The sequence below is a fragment of the Leuciscus leuciscus genome (assembly GCF_965113295.1).
Source record: "Leuciscus leuciscus genome assembly, chromosome: 16".
Taxonomy (NCBI): Eukaryota; Metazoa; Chordata; class Actinopteri; order Cypriniformes; family Leuciscidae; genus Leuciscus; species Leuciscus leuciscus.
Window position 1 is genome coordinate 4,429,163 of NC_138740.1, and position 15,941 is coordinate 4,445,103.

Consider the following 15,941-nt stretch of genomic DNA (forward strand, 5'->3'; position numbering starts at 1 on the left):
CGCAATGTTACTGCGCTGCTGGTCTCCCTATAACCTTTTATTCATTTATTCAAGAATTCGTTTTATAATGCATTTTATACACTGACATTGAAATTTATTGCAATTTCTTAAAATCATTAAAAAAATAAAATATGATTATTATTCGAAAGAAAAGTTTAAAATAATATTTGAAAGAGTAGCGAGTCAAATCAAAATCAGTGCGGTGTAGGCTAACAGAAAGCCATTTTGTTGTCATGTGACAAGAAATTATTGGTAGACCCTAATGTCAAGGTCAGTAAGTTTCTTAAAATGTTTTTTTTGTTTTGTTTTGTTTTTTACCTTTTATGACATGGCAAGGTTAGGTCGTCGAATGTAATCACTATTCATGATTCAAACATTCATGATAATTTTTTTAATGTATTATTTTTTATTTATTTATTAAAAGTAGGTTTGAAAATGTTTTTGTTTTTTTGTTTTTTTAAAATAAAGATAATCACAAAGTAAAAATATTTTAGTATTAGCCTATCAGTAACACATTCCTCAAATTAAAACTTTGATCGAAAATTTCCATAATTGTAAAAAAAAAATAATAAAAAAAAAAAAAAAATAATAATAATAATAATAACAGCATTTAAACAAAATAGTATTTTTAAGAACTTTTGTGTTTTAAAGTAAATTCTAGAAGGTGTGTACTAGTGTTGTCAAATTGATTAATCGTGATTATTTGCATCTAACATAAGTTTAAAAAAAATAAAAATAAAAATAATACAAATATACTGTATATTGCAAATATGCACATTTTTACTGTATGTTAGATGTGATTAATCTTGATTAATCGATCTGACAGCACAAGTTTACAGTCAACCAAAAGTTTGTCATTGTGGAAAATAATAATTGCATCATAATTGTGGAATAGAATAGAATAGAATAGAATAGAATAGAATAGAATAGAATAGAATAGAATAATGTATCCACATCAAAACTTTATAAACCATTGCAGATCTTAATTGTGCATGTCAAGGGCCAAGGTCATGTGAATTTAGATATTTGCTTAGCTTGCTTTTTTTCACACAGGCATGTGAGGCTAGTAAATTTGCTCTGGGTCTGTCGTCTGTCTTGAAAGTGAAATTCTTTTTAGGCGGTAAGAGAGCAATAGGATCTCTCAAAATCCAGCCAAATCACCATTACGCTCTTGGCACACCGGAGTACTTTACAAGATTAGATGCCTCATGCACACACAGCTCTTTTATAGCTTAACTGGCATTTACAAATACACTAGTCACCTTTCCTGAATAGACTTACACAACAAGTTTTATCGCGCAAGCATGCTTCTTTTCACTGACTTAAACTGATGAGCTTGTGTCTTTGCTAAATGATAGAAGCGTTGTTTATTCAGGAGGAGAAGACTACAGTTCTCAGCAGGGAAGGTCAAACAGCGATGGAATGACAAGCAATGATCAGCTGTAGAACTTGTGCTTCCATCTAGTGGTGCAGGACTGAACTAGGTTTTCATTTACATCTAGTTGCATAGTTATTTACACACACATACTGCACTAATTTACAATTAAAATGTGTTTCCCTGGAGATTTAAAGCCATTCGATTTGGCTTTTCAATTAGCTATATGTATAATGAATGAGTCTGCACATACAGTAATAATAATACACATAATAGCCTAGATCTTAAATGTATTGCTTTATAACCTTCAAACTTGAGTGCTTTTAAGAAAACACTTTCAGGCAAGGTTTTGTGAACATTGAGCATTTCTTTTCTAGTTTGCAGATTCTCGTCTGTCCAGGACATCATTGGCTCTTATTCTCAGAAGCCTGTATTCACTTGATCAGTCACCGCAGGTCTGTGACATTTATAGAGTTCATTTGTTTACTATAAACTTTCCGTTTTCCCCATACACACGCACTAGCCCTCTGTGCCTCTCTACATGTAAGTGCTGCAGTCAGCTTTGTACTTGTTTTTGGGGAAACAGTTTTGTTGCAAAACCCTTGTGAAAAAGAAGTGCACACAGCAAAATAGTCAAGTCACCTTTATTTATAGCGTGTTTTATGGTGCGCAATTTTAAACACCTTTTACCTAATTTTTATTATTCTCAGGTTAGGTAAAGTAAGTCAAATATGTCCTAAATAATAAGCATTTGAATTTCCATACTTACAATATTTAGATCACAGAAGACTTCTCCGTGGTCAGTTCAGCTCAATATGGCAGGCGAGCTTCTTAATTTCAATTATATATATTTTTTATTAAATACAGATGAACTAGTTTACATAAAAGGTACTAATATATAAAATAAAAATACAAGTAAATCAAAACCAAATCATTTACAAGCTTTTATCTTCATGAGGTACAATGGCAAGGCATCTAACACCGGAGAGGCCATCCTTGGTGAACCAGCGTCTGACTGGACATGTCATTCCAGCTCTTTAAAGTCCTTCAACTTTTTGACATCTTCAGAAATCTCCTCCTGGAAACTCCCTAAAACTTGTCCATTGGTAATCCCCCTCCTGGAAACCCCCTAGGACTTGGTCCTTAAAGCCTTTGCCTCTTCGTCCTCCTTCTTCTGGACCTTTTCTTCATCGCTGCATCTTCTGCATCTCGTCCACAACACATGGCTAGTAATGCTTGCATTTTCTAATACATTTTAAATTTCTCTCTACTCTGCCATATGCTTAATACATGCTTACAACATTCAGTGTGGTATGTTTTTCTTTATAAACCATTTTCTCAATAAATGATTTTACAACAACAATTGCAGTGTTTTTCTTCATTAACCATTTTCTCAATATATGGTTACAATGATTATTACAAGTGTCTTACATTATATAACACTTTCTTAATAAATTGTTTAACAACAACTTCTGGTGTCTTTCTTTATAAAACCACTTTCTTAATACAGTTACAATTGTGGTTTACTACGACACATAAGTACTTCATATACCAAAAGGCATAATTATAATAATATTGTTGAATATTAAATGTCCCCAACTAAGCAAGCCAAAAGCCAAGGCAACACAAAAATAAATAAATAAATAAACTCTGCTCAGAGTACACATGGTCCCACTCTAAAGAGTGTTAAAGTAAGGGTACGTTTACACGACAACGATATGCTTAAAACGGAGAAGTTTTTCCATTGACTTTTCCGCGTACAGACGACAACATTGTCAAAACTATCCACATACACACGGATACGCGAACATGACTAAAAACGCTGTATTCTGTTGCCAGGCCAGTAGATGGCAATAAAACACTATAGACTAAACATGTAACATGCATGTGCATGACGTCATCGTCTTCAGAGATTTGTGTTTTTCTTGTTTACATGGAGACCGTTTTCAAAAACTTGCACTTTGAAACCTGTTTTCAAAACTTTTGCGTTTTCAGGCACCCAAAACGCCACTGTCATGTAAACGAAAGGCCAAAAAGTTTTATGTTTTTACTTGAAAACGGTGTCGTGTAAACAGCCCCTGACTCTGAATGAGAGTTAAAGTTATAATTGATTGGTTACCATTATTGTGATCAGTGTTTCATTTAGTTGGGCAGTTTGACTCTTGGCTTATTATGTGAGTTTATGATCTTTGTAACAGTGTTTACCAAAACACATGATTTGTTGCAAAGATGACAAAAAACAAAGATGGTGATATAGTTTTCAACATAATAAAGTAGAATAATTCACTAATCTTATCCCGGACCAAAAGTGGTTATTTGTTATTTATAGATTATATTGACCAACAATAGCTATTTGCAACAGATCAGACATTCGGAATTTTGATTTTTATATTCATTGTGGGAATTTTTTTTAGGCACAGAGATTAATCAAGAATCATTATGTCACAGTGTCTGGGTTGTGTTCTTTGGGTCACCACTAGATGTCCTCCTTCCCCACGGTGTCTGTCACATTCGAACTACATTCCCCATGATCCTTGTCTCTTCATTGCACTCAGCTGTCCCTTGTCACTCATTATTACACTCAGCCAATTCCCCATTAGCATTGTCATTTACCTGTGTATTTATACCCTGTCTGTTTTAGTATGTGTTACGGAGTCCTTGTTTGTATCACACCACTTCCGAGTTCTGTTCTTGCCGTTTGTTTTGTTCCTGTTTATGTTTGGATTGCTCTATTGGATATTGACCTTTGCCTGGACTGTTTATGAGATTGGATTACCCTAACATTAAAGTAACACATACTGCATATTGGATCTACCTTTCTTCTGTTCTTGTGTGGATCGTGACAGAAGGACTCCGTCCCGCACTAGATCCAGCGGTATGTACTCTAACTTCTCTTTCCCAGCCACCGAGCGGGAGAGGAGAGATTGTTTTAAGGGAACCCGCTTAGTCATTTTTCGTGGGTCCCGGGGAGGTCGCAGAGGAGTGGATGGGCGAGAGGGAGTTCAACACCACTCTCTACCATGGCACCCCTTCGACTCTTCGACCCAGCTCAGAACCTGCACATTGCCATCAGAAACAGAGGAGGAGAAGGAAGACCTCCTCCGTGTCTGTTCCGGTGGTCCCAGTTCCAGTGGTCCCGAGTCCGGTGGTCCCAGTTCCGGTGGTCCCGGGTTCGGCGGTCTTGAGTCTGGTGGTCCGGAGGCGGAGGAGGAGGAGGAGGAAGACTTCCTGCCTCCCCAATGGCCCGGAGGCCGTCCCCTCCGAGCAGCCCGCTGTCGTCCCGGAGGCCGTCCCCTCCGAGCAGCCCGCTGTCGTCCCTGAGATCGTCTCAGAGCTGCCCCCCATCAGTCCTGCCACGGCCAAGAGATTGGTCTTCCTTTTTTATGCAGTGGCGGTACTGCAGGCGTGGAGGAAGCACAGGACGTCTGCCGATCCAGAGACTGTTCCTGAGCCTGTGTCTTCGGGCAAGATGGCCGCCGCCGAGCCTGTTCACGTCATGCCTGCCGAGCCTGTGTCTTCGGACATGATGGCCCCCGCCGAGCCTGTTCACGTCATGCCTGCCGAGCCTGTGTCTTCGGACAAGATGGCCGCCGCCGAGCCTGTTCACGTCACGCCTGCCGAGCCTGGGTCTTCGGACAGGATGGCCGCCGCCGAGCCTGTTCACGTCACGCGGGCCGAGCCTGGGTCTTCGGACAGGATGGCCGCCGCCGAGCCTGTTCACGTCACGCCTGCCGAGCCTGGGTCTTCGTACAAGATGGCCGCCGCCGAGAGTGTTCACGTCACGCCTGCCGAGCCTGGGTCTTCGGACAAGATGGCCGCCACCGAGCCTGTTCACGTCACGCCTGCCGAGCCTGTGTCTTCGGGCAAGATGGCCGCTGCCGAGCCTGTTCACGTCACGCCTGCCGAGCCTGTGTCTTCGGACAAGATGGCCGCCGCCGAGCCTGTTCACATCACGCCTGCCGAGCCTGTTTCCCCTGACAAGATGGCCGCCGTCGAGCCTGTGTCTGTTCCTGAGCCTGAGCCGGTGGTGTCTTTTCCTGAGCCTGAGCCGGTGGTGTCTGTTCCTGAGCCTGAGCCGGTGGTGTCTGTTCCTGAGCCTGAGCCGGTGGTGTCTGTTCCTGAGCCTGAGCCGGTGGTGTCTGTTCCTGAGCCTGAGCCGGTGGTGTCTGTTCCTGAGCCTCCGCCGTGGCCGCCCGAGGGGTCTTCTCCGCCGTGGCCGCCCGAGGGGTCTTCTCCGCCCTGGCCGCCCGAGGGGAAGTCTCCGCCCTGGCCGCCCGAGGGGAAGTCTCCGCCCTGGCCGCCCGAGGGGAAGTCTCCGCCCTGGCCGCCCGAGGGGAAGTCTCCGCCCTGGCCGCCCGAGGGAAAGTCTCCGCCCTGGCCGCCCGAGGAACTGGCCAATCCGCCCTGGCCGCCAGATGGACTGTCCGCTCCGCCCTGGGCGCCCGAGGGAGAGTCTCCGCCCTGGCCTCCCGATGAACTGTCGTCTCCGCCCTGGCTGCCAGATGGACTGTCACTCCCTATCCCCGTTTCCCTCCATGGACCTGGCCCCACATCTCTCCCCCTGATCCTCCACCAGTCCACCTCCCGCCTGAACTTTTGTTTTGTCTGTCACGTCTTGGAGCGTCTGGTAGCCGCTCCGTAGAGGGGGGGTTATGTCACAGTGTCTGGGTTGTGTTCTTTGGGTCACCACTAGATGTCCTCCTTCCCCACGGTGTCTGTCACATTCGAACTACATTCCCCATGATCCTTGTCTCTTCATTGCACTCAGCTGTCCCTTGTCACTCATTATTACACTCAGCCAATTCCCCATTAGCATTGTCATTTACCTGTGTATTTATACCCTGACTGTTTTAGTATGTGTTACGGAGTCCTTGTTTGTATCACACCACTTCCGAGTTCTGTTCTTGCCGTTTGTTTTGTTCCTGTTTATGTTTGGATTGCTCTATTGGATATTGACCTTTGCCTGGACTGTTTATGAGATTGGATTACCCTAACATTAAAGTAACACATACTGCATATTGGATCTACCTTTCTTCTGTTCTTGTGTGGATCGTGACAGATAAATGTAAAAAATGGTGACATGCTTCATGCCGCAATGCATGCTGGGAGACATGAGTTTTATACTATGGTGGTTCCCAGCATGCATTGCATGAAGCATGTCACCATTGTTGAGATTCATATGCTGATTCTTGATGTCTGTGTGTCTAAAAGAAAATTCCCACAATGTATTTTAAAAATAAAAATTCCGAATGTCTGATCTGTTGCAAATAGCTATTGTTGGTGAATATAATCAAAATTTTGTGTTTAGGTAAACGCTGTTACAAAGACCACAAACTCAAACAAAAAGTCAAACTGTCCAACTGAATGAAACACTGATCATCATAATGGTGATGTAACGCAGTATGTTGTTGTGGGAAGAAGGAGACGGGAACCGGCGAACGTTTAACAACTTTAATAATCATAAAATAAACAAACAACAACAAAACTAAAGTAAAGGCGGCAGCCCCTCATGGACAACTGCCGCCACATATAATAAAACAAAACAACATAAAGTCCAGGCCTGGTCCTCTCTCTCCTGGTGTAAATTGACGCTCTCGCATACCCCTGTTGTACAGCCGACTTTGTTTGTCCTGAGCCTGGAGCAAATTCTCCATCAAGAGCCGCCCCAATGTGTGGAGTTTTGCTTGGAGGTCCATGACATACTGAATTTCACTAAGGCTGTTTGAAGGCCCCTCCTCCCAAGCCTTTCTAATGACATCAAGCGCCCCCCGGGGCTGACGACCATAGAGAAGCTAGAATGGGGAGAACCCAGTGGAGGCTTGTGGAACCTCCCGCACCGCAAACAACAGGGGCTCGAGTCATTTATCCAAATTTTTGGTGTCTTCTTTTACAAACTAACGAACCATGAATTTTAATGTGCAATTAAATCGTTCCACCAAGCCGTCTGTTTGTGGGTGATAGACACTGGTGCGAATCGATTGAATGCCCAAAAGTTTGTCTAGTTCGCTTAATGTATGTGACATAAATGCTGTGCCCTGATCAGTGAGAAACTCTTTGAATCTCTTTTGTTAGTTTCCGTCAGTCTGTGAAGGTCAAGAAGTATCCGCACACAAAATCCTCAATAATTGTGTAAATGCTGGCCAATCTGTACCCAAAATCAGTGGATGCCTAAGGTGGGAATTAACTGCCACCTTAATTCTGTGTTTTTTCCCGAAATTGAATACTAACAGGCACTAATTGCGATGAACTGCTCCAGCAATACCAGATCGACCACTTCCTCGACGTCGCATTCCTCGGCCATCAGCCACTTGCAGCAAGTGTCCCGGAGCTGTTGGGCCATCACGAAAGGTCGGCCGCTGTCCCCCAGCTCCACTGACCGTTCCTGTTGAAGGATGGCCGGCTTGAGATAGTTGTAGGCCAGGAAGTTTGCTACAGTTAGCTGTTGTATGTCGCCTAGGATAAAAGCGTCAGCTAAATGAATAAATGTAAATGTAACATGTCAAAGCCATAGACTGTAAAAACATATGGACGTAGTGTCCGTGACTTCACCCGTAGGTTTCTGAAGAGCATTTTTGAAGCCAAAAGTGGGCGGAGCCAGCCATCGCCATCTTGGCAGCACGTCACTCCTGGATAACAGAAAATGGGCAAAGAGGCGGGACGTGGATGGAGCTGAGGTGCCTGGTTGCTGAAACTACTGTACGCCCGCCTAGCTCGACGTGATGAAGTTAGCTCAGGCTAAGAAGCTAATGCTATATGCTACTGGCAGTACCACCACAAGGGCTGTGCAAGTGTGCGACTTGCCAATAGTTCAAGTTCATGTTTTTGCCCTTCGAAATACTATAATAGTTAAAAGACATAGCTAAAAGTGTCTTTTAAACTTACAATATTGCTCTGAGCGTGTGACAGTGATTCATGCGCATATATGTCAGTCAGCTCGGCATCGCACGTCTAGTTCGTAGAGAGCTTTATTCAGTCCATTTTAAATTCTGATTTTGGCCACCTCTCAAATGGGTCAAACCAAAGATATTACCTGAGAAGTTCAAGTAAATGCACTAGAAATCCGCGCTCATTGAAGGGTGTGTATTGCATGGACAGAGAAAGCACTGACACCTGCAGGATTTCATCTGACAGTACGTGCACAAAGGTTTATTTTATTCTTTAACACTAAAAAGTTAGCATATATAGTCTATCAGCAACGGTACCGCAGAAGGAGTGTAGCCTCTAGATCTATAGACGTTTTTAAATCTGAAAACTCCAAAAAGCAATGAAATTGTCAGACATCCATGAGTGCATGTTCACAGAGGAAAACAACAGAAAAACAGCGCTGATTGTTCTCTTGATACTCAACAACGATGGAATCCAAAGGCGTGGTCGAAGGTATAATGCGTGTATTAAATTGTATGAAATAATCCCCAAAAAAGCACAAACACGGCAGAGATGCCAAGTTCAGCGGCTGGAATTAGCTGAGTTGACGTGTTGCTAACAGACAGCAAACAAACGGCTAGTAGTGACAGCAGTCACTCAAGTGGCCACGCCATTAATAATGCAGAACTTTAAGGTTTAATATAATTTAAACAGGTAAGTTATAAAAAAAAATCCACCCCGCTCACAGTCGTCATGAAGGGCAAAATTAGCTATATAGACCAAAACCACTTTTTGTACCAGGCTGTAAACATATTTTTTTTTCTGCTGTAAAGTTGGGCATTTTAACATGGGGGTCTATGGGATTGACTCTCTTTTGCAGCCTGTCTCTAGTGGTCAGTCGATGAATTGCAGTTTAAGTCACTTCTGTGGTGGATTCAAGAGAGAGACAGGAAGGTTGCCGCTCGGTCAAAGCACATACCTGATGCTACTTTTAACTGTATTGTGTTATTTGATAGCCTTCATTTAAAGTTTATATATTTGAAATGTATTAAATTGTAACTTCATCATTACAAATGTGTAATTACAAATATACATTCAGTTCACACTTAAAGGTAATACTATTTTACAGTGTCTTTGTTAAACATGTTATATGTAGTTACTGTATTAATAACTATAAATATTTATAAACTATTAATACTAAAAATATATAAATACTGTAACACGGACACCTTAAAATAAAGTGTTGTGTTACCCACTTAAATATATTATTTTAACGTATATTATTTCCGTAATAAGTACTCTTTTTAAAAGTAAGTAAAGTGCACTTCTTTTTCACAAGGAAGGATTTGCTCTTTGCAATGACTATTAAACAATACGAGACCTTAATAGGCATTCTCTAACCTCTGCTGGAGGATAATTGTGATAAACTCTCTTTAATGTTGAGTGACTGAAGCTTATTTAAAGACTTCTTGGTAACACTTCAGAATAATGGTCCATAACTATGCAGGAAGGAATGCAGGAGAAATTAATATAATGAGAATACTTTTAGAAGAAAAAAAAAAAAAAAAAAATCCAAGCCACTTCCAGTCCAAAAAAGTCATTTAAAAAATACATTATTTACATCATGGCTGCCACACTAGAAACATTAAAAATGGTCTTCAGCCTTCCTCAGGTACAGTAACACATGAGTCACAGGTGTAGATGTAGAACTGGGAGAAAACAAAAGAACCATTACAGGAGGACCTATAACATTAATAATAATAATAATAATAATAATAATAGCTTTACAAGAATGGAGAATTTTTCATTCAACCCAGGAAAAATGGTAGGTTTTAACTGAAAAAAAAAACAAAGGCTTCCCTTTGTAAATGTCTTTGTAATCTATCACCCTTATAATAGACCCAGTTACAGCTTCCAAACCAATACTTTTTCAAGTAGATGGATTAGAATCATGTACGGATGCATAATGTACTGCCATAGGGTAGGCCTAATCTTTGTTTCATGAATAGCATTTTTGCGATTCCATAATCTATCTTGCAGTCTACGCTTAGTCTGGCCCATGTAGACACGATTACAAGGACATTGAAGCCTAGAAATCCCATGCTTACTCTCACAACTAATGAAGGGTCTAATTGAATACATTTTCTTCGTGCAGACATCTACAAATGATTTGGTTTGAATTAGCCTACATTTGGGGTTGAATTACATGGGGTTGCCATCAACACTTCCAAAGCTTCACAGTCAGCTCGTCCTGGGTCAACATTTCATTCAGTAACATTAGGTTGTTTTGATGCTGTTTGCTGATGCTTATTATGCATCTGCTTACATACAGTATGGCTGAATCTGAAATCGCCCCCTAAACCCTCATTCACTATTCCCTACGTTATCCACTAATACTGTTCACGCGAATGAGTGAATGAAAACGAGTGAGTGAATTTGGACAGATGCTTGAGCGTACATCGGTTGTACACTCGTTATTGTGGTGCAATGTGGGATTGAATGAGTGCACTCAATCACGTCCACAATACACTCTAAAAAACACTGGGTTAAAAACAACCCAAGGGCTGGGTAAATCCTATAGGACAGAACACATGTTGGGTTGTTTATTTAACCCAGCATACTGGATTGATTCATTTTTACTATAGTAGGCCTAGCTTTTTTTATTAAATGTTTTTTTGTTTTTTTTGAATACATGAATGTTTACAATGTTTACGGATTAACTTAAACCCTCTAAACTTTGTTTTAAAAAATACTGCACACAACCATTGGTTTGCATGATAATTCTCTAATTTTCGATCATATTTTACAATAGGCTACATATGCACACGTGTAAGCTTGTTTAACAAATATTAAAGTAAAAGTTTTGAAAAAACAAAACAAAAAACATTTGTAATCGACCAGTCTCTGTTGACCCGTTTCCACTGTAGTTTCTTACTTCTAACTTCACAAACGCCCCGCGTTTCACTCGTTGCCGAAATATGCTGTGACTGACTCCACAACCAGTCCATAAACAATCGACACAGTTCTGAGAACATATTTGAACTTTCTAAGTATTTCTGTATCTTTTTTGAATAAAATCATAAAATATTATGCAATACGGTCTCCATCACGCGAAAAGATCGACGCGACACTCGCTAGGTGACTAGATCGCGTCCCTGTATGTTGCTTTGCATAAAATTCAACGATATACAGAACAATAACGAATTTATAGATTAAAATAAAATGTACACAAACCTGTAGGCCTATTTTACCCATAGATTTGACCGGAGACACGTAGCTCAGCTGCACTGCTCTCTCCTGAAGAGGTCGCGAAAGGCCTGCGAAAAATAACTCAACCCCTGGGATTCCTCGGACCCAGGATCTAGGTTACACAAAAACTACCCAAACACTTTAAAATTAAACCAAAACATTATGTAGAGTGTAGTTTCGGACACTAAATGGATGTCCCCTCAAATAGCGCCCTATTTAAGGGTATAGGGGGCGATTTTGGATTCAGCATATATCACTTCTGCTTCTTCTTTGCATGTGTTTTGATCAGGAGATTCTGTAGCCTACTCTATTAGAAATACATTCTGTGATGGAAATAACTTTTTATGCAATAAAACATATACAAGGACACTAACAAAAACTATACAAGTATTTAATCTCAATCTTTTCTTCATTGGCACTGCTGTCCTCTTGGTAAACAAGCACACTAACTATCTTTATTGGAGCAAAATTGTTGGTTGTAATTTGTGCAAAAACATTTTTGTGGTGCTAAATATTGACATGATTCATGTTTATTAGCCTACGTTGTTTACGAGTGTCATTGCGAATTTAGATACTCCTGCGGATATTCTGACGACACTTGGCTGAGCAAAACCACAAGTCCCAGTGTTTCAGCAACAGAACTGGATAAGACAATGAATTCCAGGCTAATTGATTCATATATCATGTCATGTTTGGTAATGAACACAACATGTTTGAATTTGCAGTGTATAAATGCAGCGCACAGACAGCAGTGTCGTTCACAGACAGCAGAAAGCATGGTTCTGGTTCTGGTTCTGGTTCTGGCTCTGATGCCCATGGTTTGGGCTCAGCCGTACCCCATACCACCGACCTGTTACACTAAAGTGCTGAACATGGGTAAAGAAATCACTCAAAAGGCGGAAGACATTAAAAAAGACCACGAGATTGTAAGTCTAACACATCCAATTGAGGTGAGTGCAACAATGCCATGACACAACAGAAGTTGATGTTTTTATTGTGCCTTGTGTTGCAGTATAGATGCGCAGCTCATCTGCCCGACCTGTACATCGATATTCATGTAAGTACTAACTATTGCAGAATTATGCATTCAGCATTTGAGAGATAAAGCTTGCTTGTAATGTAAAATAATGACGTACTCATTTTAAGCACATTCAGAATCTCATCTGGATCAGATTCCACCTTTTTATTTTATTTATTATATATGTGCTTTGAAATGTTAAAAGCCTTGTATGATCAATGATATATGTTGTTTGTGATGACAGAACGCTTGTGTAATGTCCACTATGAACTCTTATATGTCTCTGCTGGGCGGCCTGAGAGAACGCCGGTGTTCCTACAACAGGAAAGTGCAAAAACTCGCTGCCATGATTAGACAACTCTATTTCATTATATCACAAAAATGTCACGGGGTAAGTCAAGCATTTATTTCAGATATATATTATAGCAATTTTTGGTCCCGCTTAATATCAGGTGTCTTTAACTACTGACATTTAAATGAATCATTTGATACGCTGCATTTATTGTGTAATTACAGCTGTAATTAATTTCAATTATATCTATCTAGACCTTAACTCACCCTTAAACCCGTACCACCAAACCTGTCCCTAACCAGTTTTTAAATCATTTATTTTATATTCTTTTTTTTATATATATATACTGTGTGCCCTTGCTATAACTGAGTGTCTGAAAAGTAGCTGATCTGTTTTTTAGGACTTGGTTTTTACCCATGATAACTGTGAAGCATTACAGTCCAGAGGACGGAGAGACTGAAATCATCTCGTGCATCACTGGAGGGAGTTTGGAGGAGGACTGGACAAAGATCATAAAGAGCCCATTACTCAGCATGATGACATATGTTATTCATAATCAGCAGTAAAAAAATAAATAAAAAATAAATAAAATAAAAAACATTTATACACTTTCACTTTTTTTTTTTCATTTTAATGTTTTTTAAACAATTAAAAGGTAAAATTTTTCTTACATCTAAACGTTCACATCATCATCATGATTTCAGGTATATATATATATAAAAATTTTTTTTAATGTTTTTATCACATGGTAATAATATAGCATCTTGCAGATTGGTTACATGACACAGACTTTGATTTGATGGACAAAATCTGTTTTCAAATTTTAGTAATATTACGAAAATAAATATTCACTTCTTTTATAGGAATAAAATTACAAAATTGCTTATGCTAAAGTTGTTCCACTTGACTTAACTTTAAGACCCACAACATTTTTAAAGAAAATTACTGAGGCTAAAACATTCAAAACATGCATAGAATGTATTTAAGAATGACATTTTTAATGTATTAACTAAACATATCTGGGAAAAAAGATACATCGTCACGTCATTGACTACATATACAGTATGTTTAAAACTGCAGTGCTGTAATGTGACGAAAATCGTTGTTTGTAACTTTTTAAATGTTTATTGCTTTAAATATTGTTTAATATTCACTATATTATATATAAAGTGACGTGTACAGTGTATTTTGATATACCATCATGACGTGTTTTGTATTCTAAATAAAAAAAGAAGAAAAAATAAATAAAAAATGTACCACAAATTCACCACAAGGTGGAGATTGTGTGCAACAGTTTTGTTTTTAACTCGGGCTTTTCATATTTTATCAGTAGTTTTTTTCTGTGCGTCTTGATTAGAGTATTACAATAACATTATTAAATACAAATATTACGATTACTTAAATTCATAAAAAAAATATTAAAATGGTTTGTTACAAATGCTTGTTGCTCATATAGGCTATACTTTATTATTTTATTTTCTTGTTTTAGCTTCTAGAACAGGACATAGTGAGACATATAAGATATAACAATACAAGGCAGCATTGTAAATACAAAACAAGTCTGTAGTGTTGTTTAGGCTACTTTATGATGAACTTTAAAAACTACAATTCCCATAATACTGTGCAGTGGGCGTGGCTCTGTCTCACTAACACACACACACACACACACACACACACGAGACAGCAGTGAGTGAACAGGTGAACATGAGTGTTTCACTCGCCTCAGACGGCGCATGGTTTCTCATGGATGGAGTGGAATAATTCTATTACAACTTGAAGTTATTTTTTATTTTGTTTTTAAGTGATGAAGATGTCTTTATTTCCTGTGGAGTGTCGGATAGTTTTCAGCCCAGACGCTTTTTTTTTTTTCTGAAGTCAACTAATTCATCGTCTACATAATCAGTTGTTGTTTTTTTTAACATTTGAGGCTCCTACCTGTATTTTATTTTAAAAATGGCTTTTGCAAAATTCAGCAAGATGATCCGGTTTCCAGCACTTGACATCAAGAAGAAAACCAAGCAATATGAGCACGTTCATCGGGATGTAAATCCAAACGACATGTGGGAAATTATCGGGGAACTGGGCGACGGTGCTTTCGGTAAAGTTTATAAGGTGAGTTCGGATATTAATAAACCTGTTAGACAGCGAAACGAAACTACGACTTCTACCATGGTAAAGGATTAGTTCATGAATATTACCGTGGTCACATTGGCGTCGTTTCGTTTACTAATTACAATGGTTAATATTCATAATCCTGGCCTTCACCAGATTCGCTGATTGGCCAGCTAATAGGCGCACCCGCTTACCAGTAGCTGTCTTTCAGCCAATCAGTTAGGCCTGCTTAGCGAACGTCATTTTTTTCTAATTAATATTCATAAGCTAAGCCTTCAGCATAGTAGGATTTTGAAAAGTTCTCGTAATTGGCAACCTGTTGCGCTTATGACAGCTAGAATTCATTCCGAAAAACAATTTGCCTTCTTATTGACACCTATTGTCACACTTTTTAGTCTAAAACATCTTGTTCACATATACATTTTTTTTTTGTATCTATGATCTTTTCTGTCATATAACGCTTGAATTATGTATTTATTTGTGTTTATGTATTTGAGCCACATTTTTTTTTAATACTTTAACCAACATTGTGTTTGTTTGAATTGTGAAAAGAGCCCTTATGAGACAATCAAGAGACTTGTGCTCACTTGACTAGATGGTTTTGAAAGCAACTCAATATTTCATGTACTGACATGTGTTGTGATATGTGACATGAAGTGATGCGTCCCTTCACCCTCAGTAAAATCATCTCGACTAACTGATCAAATATTAGATATGCTAACTCAAGTACCATTCCGGTTAATGGCACTCAACTCTTCAGCCATAAAGACACCCTGCTGACAGGTTATGTGGGTTCAGCCGGGGCCCTCAGGGGCCAGGACTCACTGTGTAGGAAGATGCTGGAATGTGCTGCAGTTTCGATAGGCGGAGAGGAACCTTCGTGTAGGAAACGCTGAATTTGCCTTTTGTCCCCAACACAGTGTTGTGTGACATCCAGGGTCACTGTAACCCTCTTACCCTTAAAGACCGTGTTGAATGGGGTTAAATACAATCTTAGTAAAGACAGCTTTCACAGTGGAGCGTCAATTCTC

At 39.7% G+C, this 15,941-nt stretch overlaps 2 protein-coding genes across 2 annotated transcripts in view; both read left to right on the forward strand.

The window, feature by feature from the left end:
- Positions 1–12,225: 12,225 nt before the first annotated feature.
- Positions 12,226–14,686, forward strand: cytl1 (cytokine like 1). The gene is made up of 4 exons (XM_082141498.1): positions 12,226–12,414; positions 12,501–12,545; positions 12,751–12,897; positions 13,199–14,686. Exons 1-4 carry the CDS (start codon positions 12,265–12,267, stop codon positions 13,256–13,258), a joined length of 402 nt encoding a protein of 133 aa, XP_081997624.1. The 5' UTR covers positions 12,226–12,264; the 3' UTR covers positions 13,259–14,686.
- The window catches only part of stk10 (serine/threonine kinase 10), a 65,223-nt gene continuing 63,774 nt past the window's right edge, over positions 14,493–15,941 (forward strand). The window contains exon 1 of the mRNA XM_082141249.1: positions 14,493–14,910. Within this exon, the coding sequence (XP_081997375.1) occupies positions 14,752–14,910 (159 nt within the window). The 5' untranslated portion in view covers positions 14,493–14,751. The remainder of the gene's footprint in view (positions 14,911–15,941) is intronic.

What these genes read in the sequence shown, in the direction of transcription:
- cytl1 (XM_082141498.1), top strand. Translation starts at nt 12,265, where the DNA reads ATGGTTCTGGTTCTGGTTCTGGTTCTGGCTCTGATGCCCATGGTTTGG. An exon ending in TTAAAAAAGACCACGAGATT is followed by an intron (nt 12,415 to 12,500) that starts GTAAGTCTAACA and finishes CTTGTGTTGCAG; the next exon opens with TATAGATGCGCAGCTCATCT. An exon ending in ACCTGTACATCGATATTCAT is followed by an intron (nt 12,546 to 12,750) that starts GTAAGTACTAAC and finishes TTGTGATGACAG; the next exon opens with AACGCTTGTGTAATGTCCAC.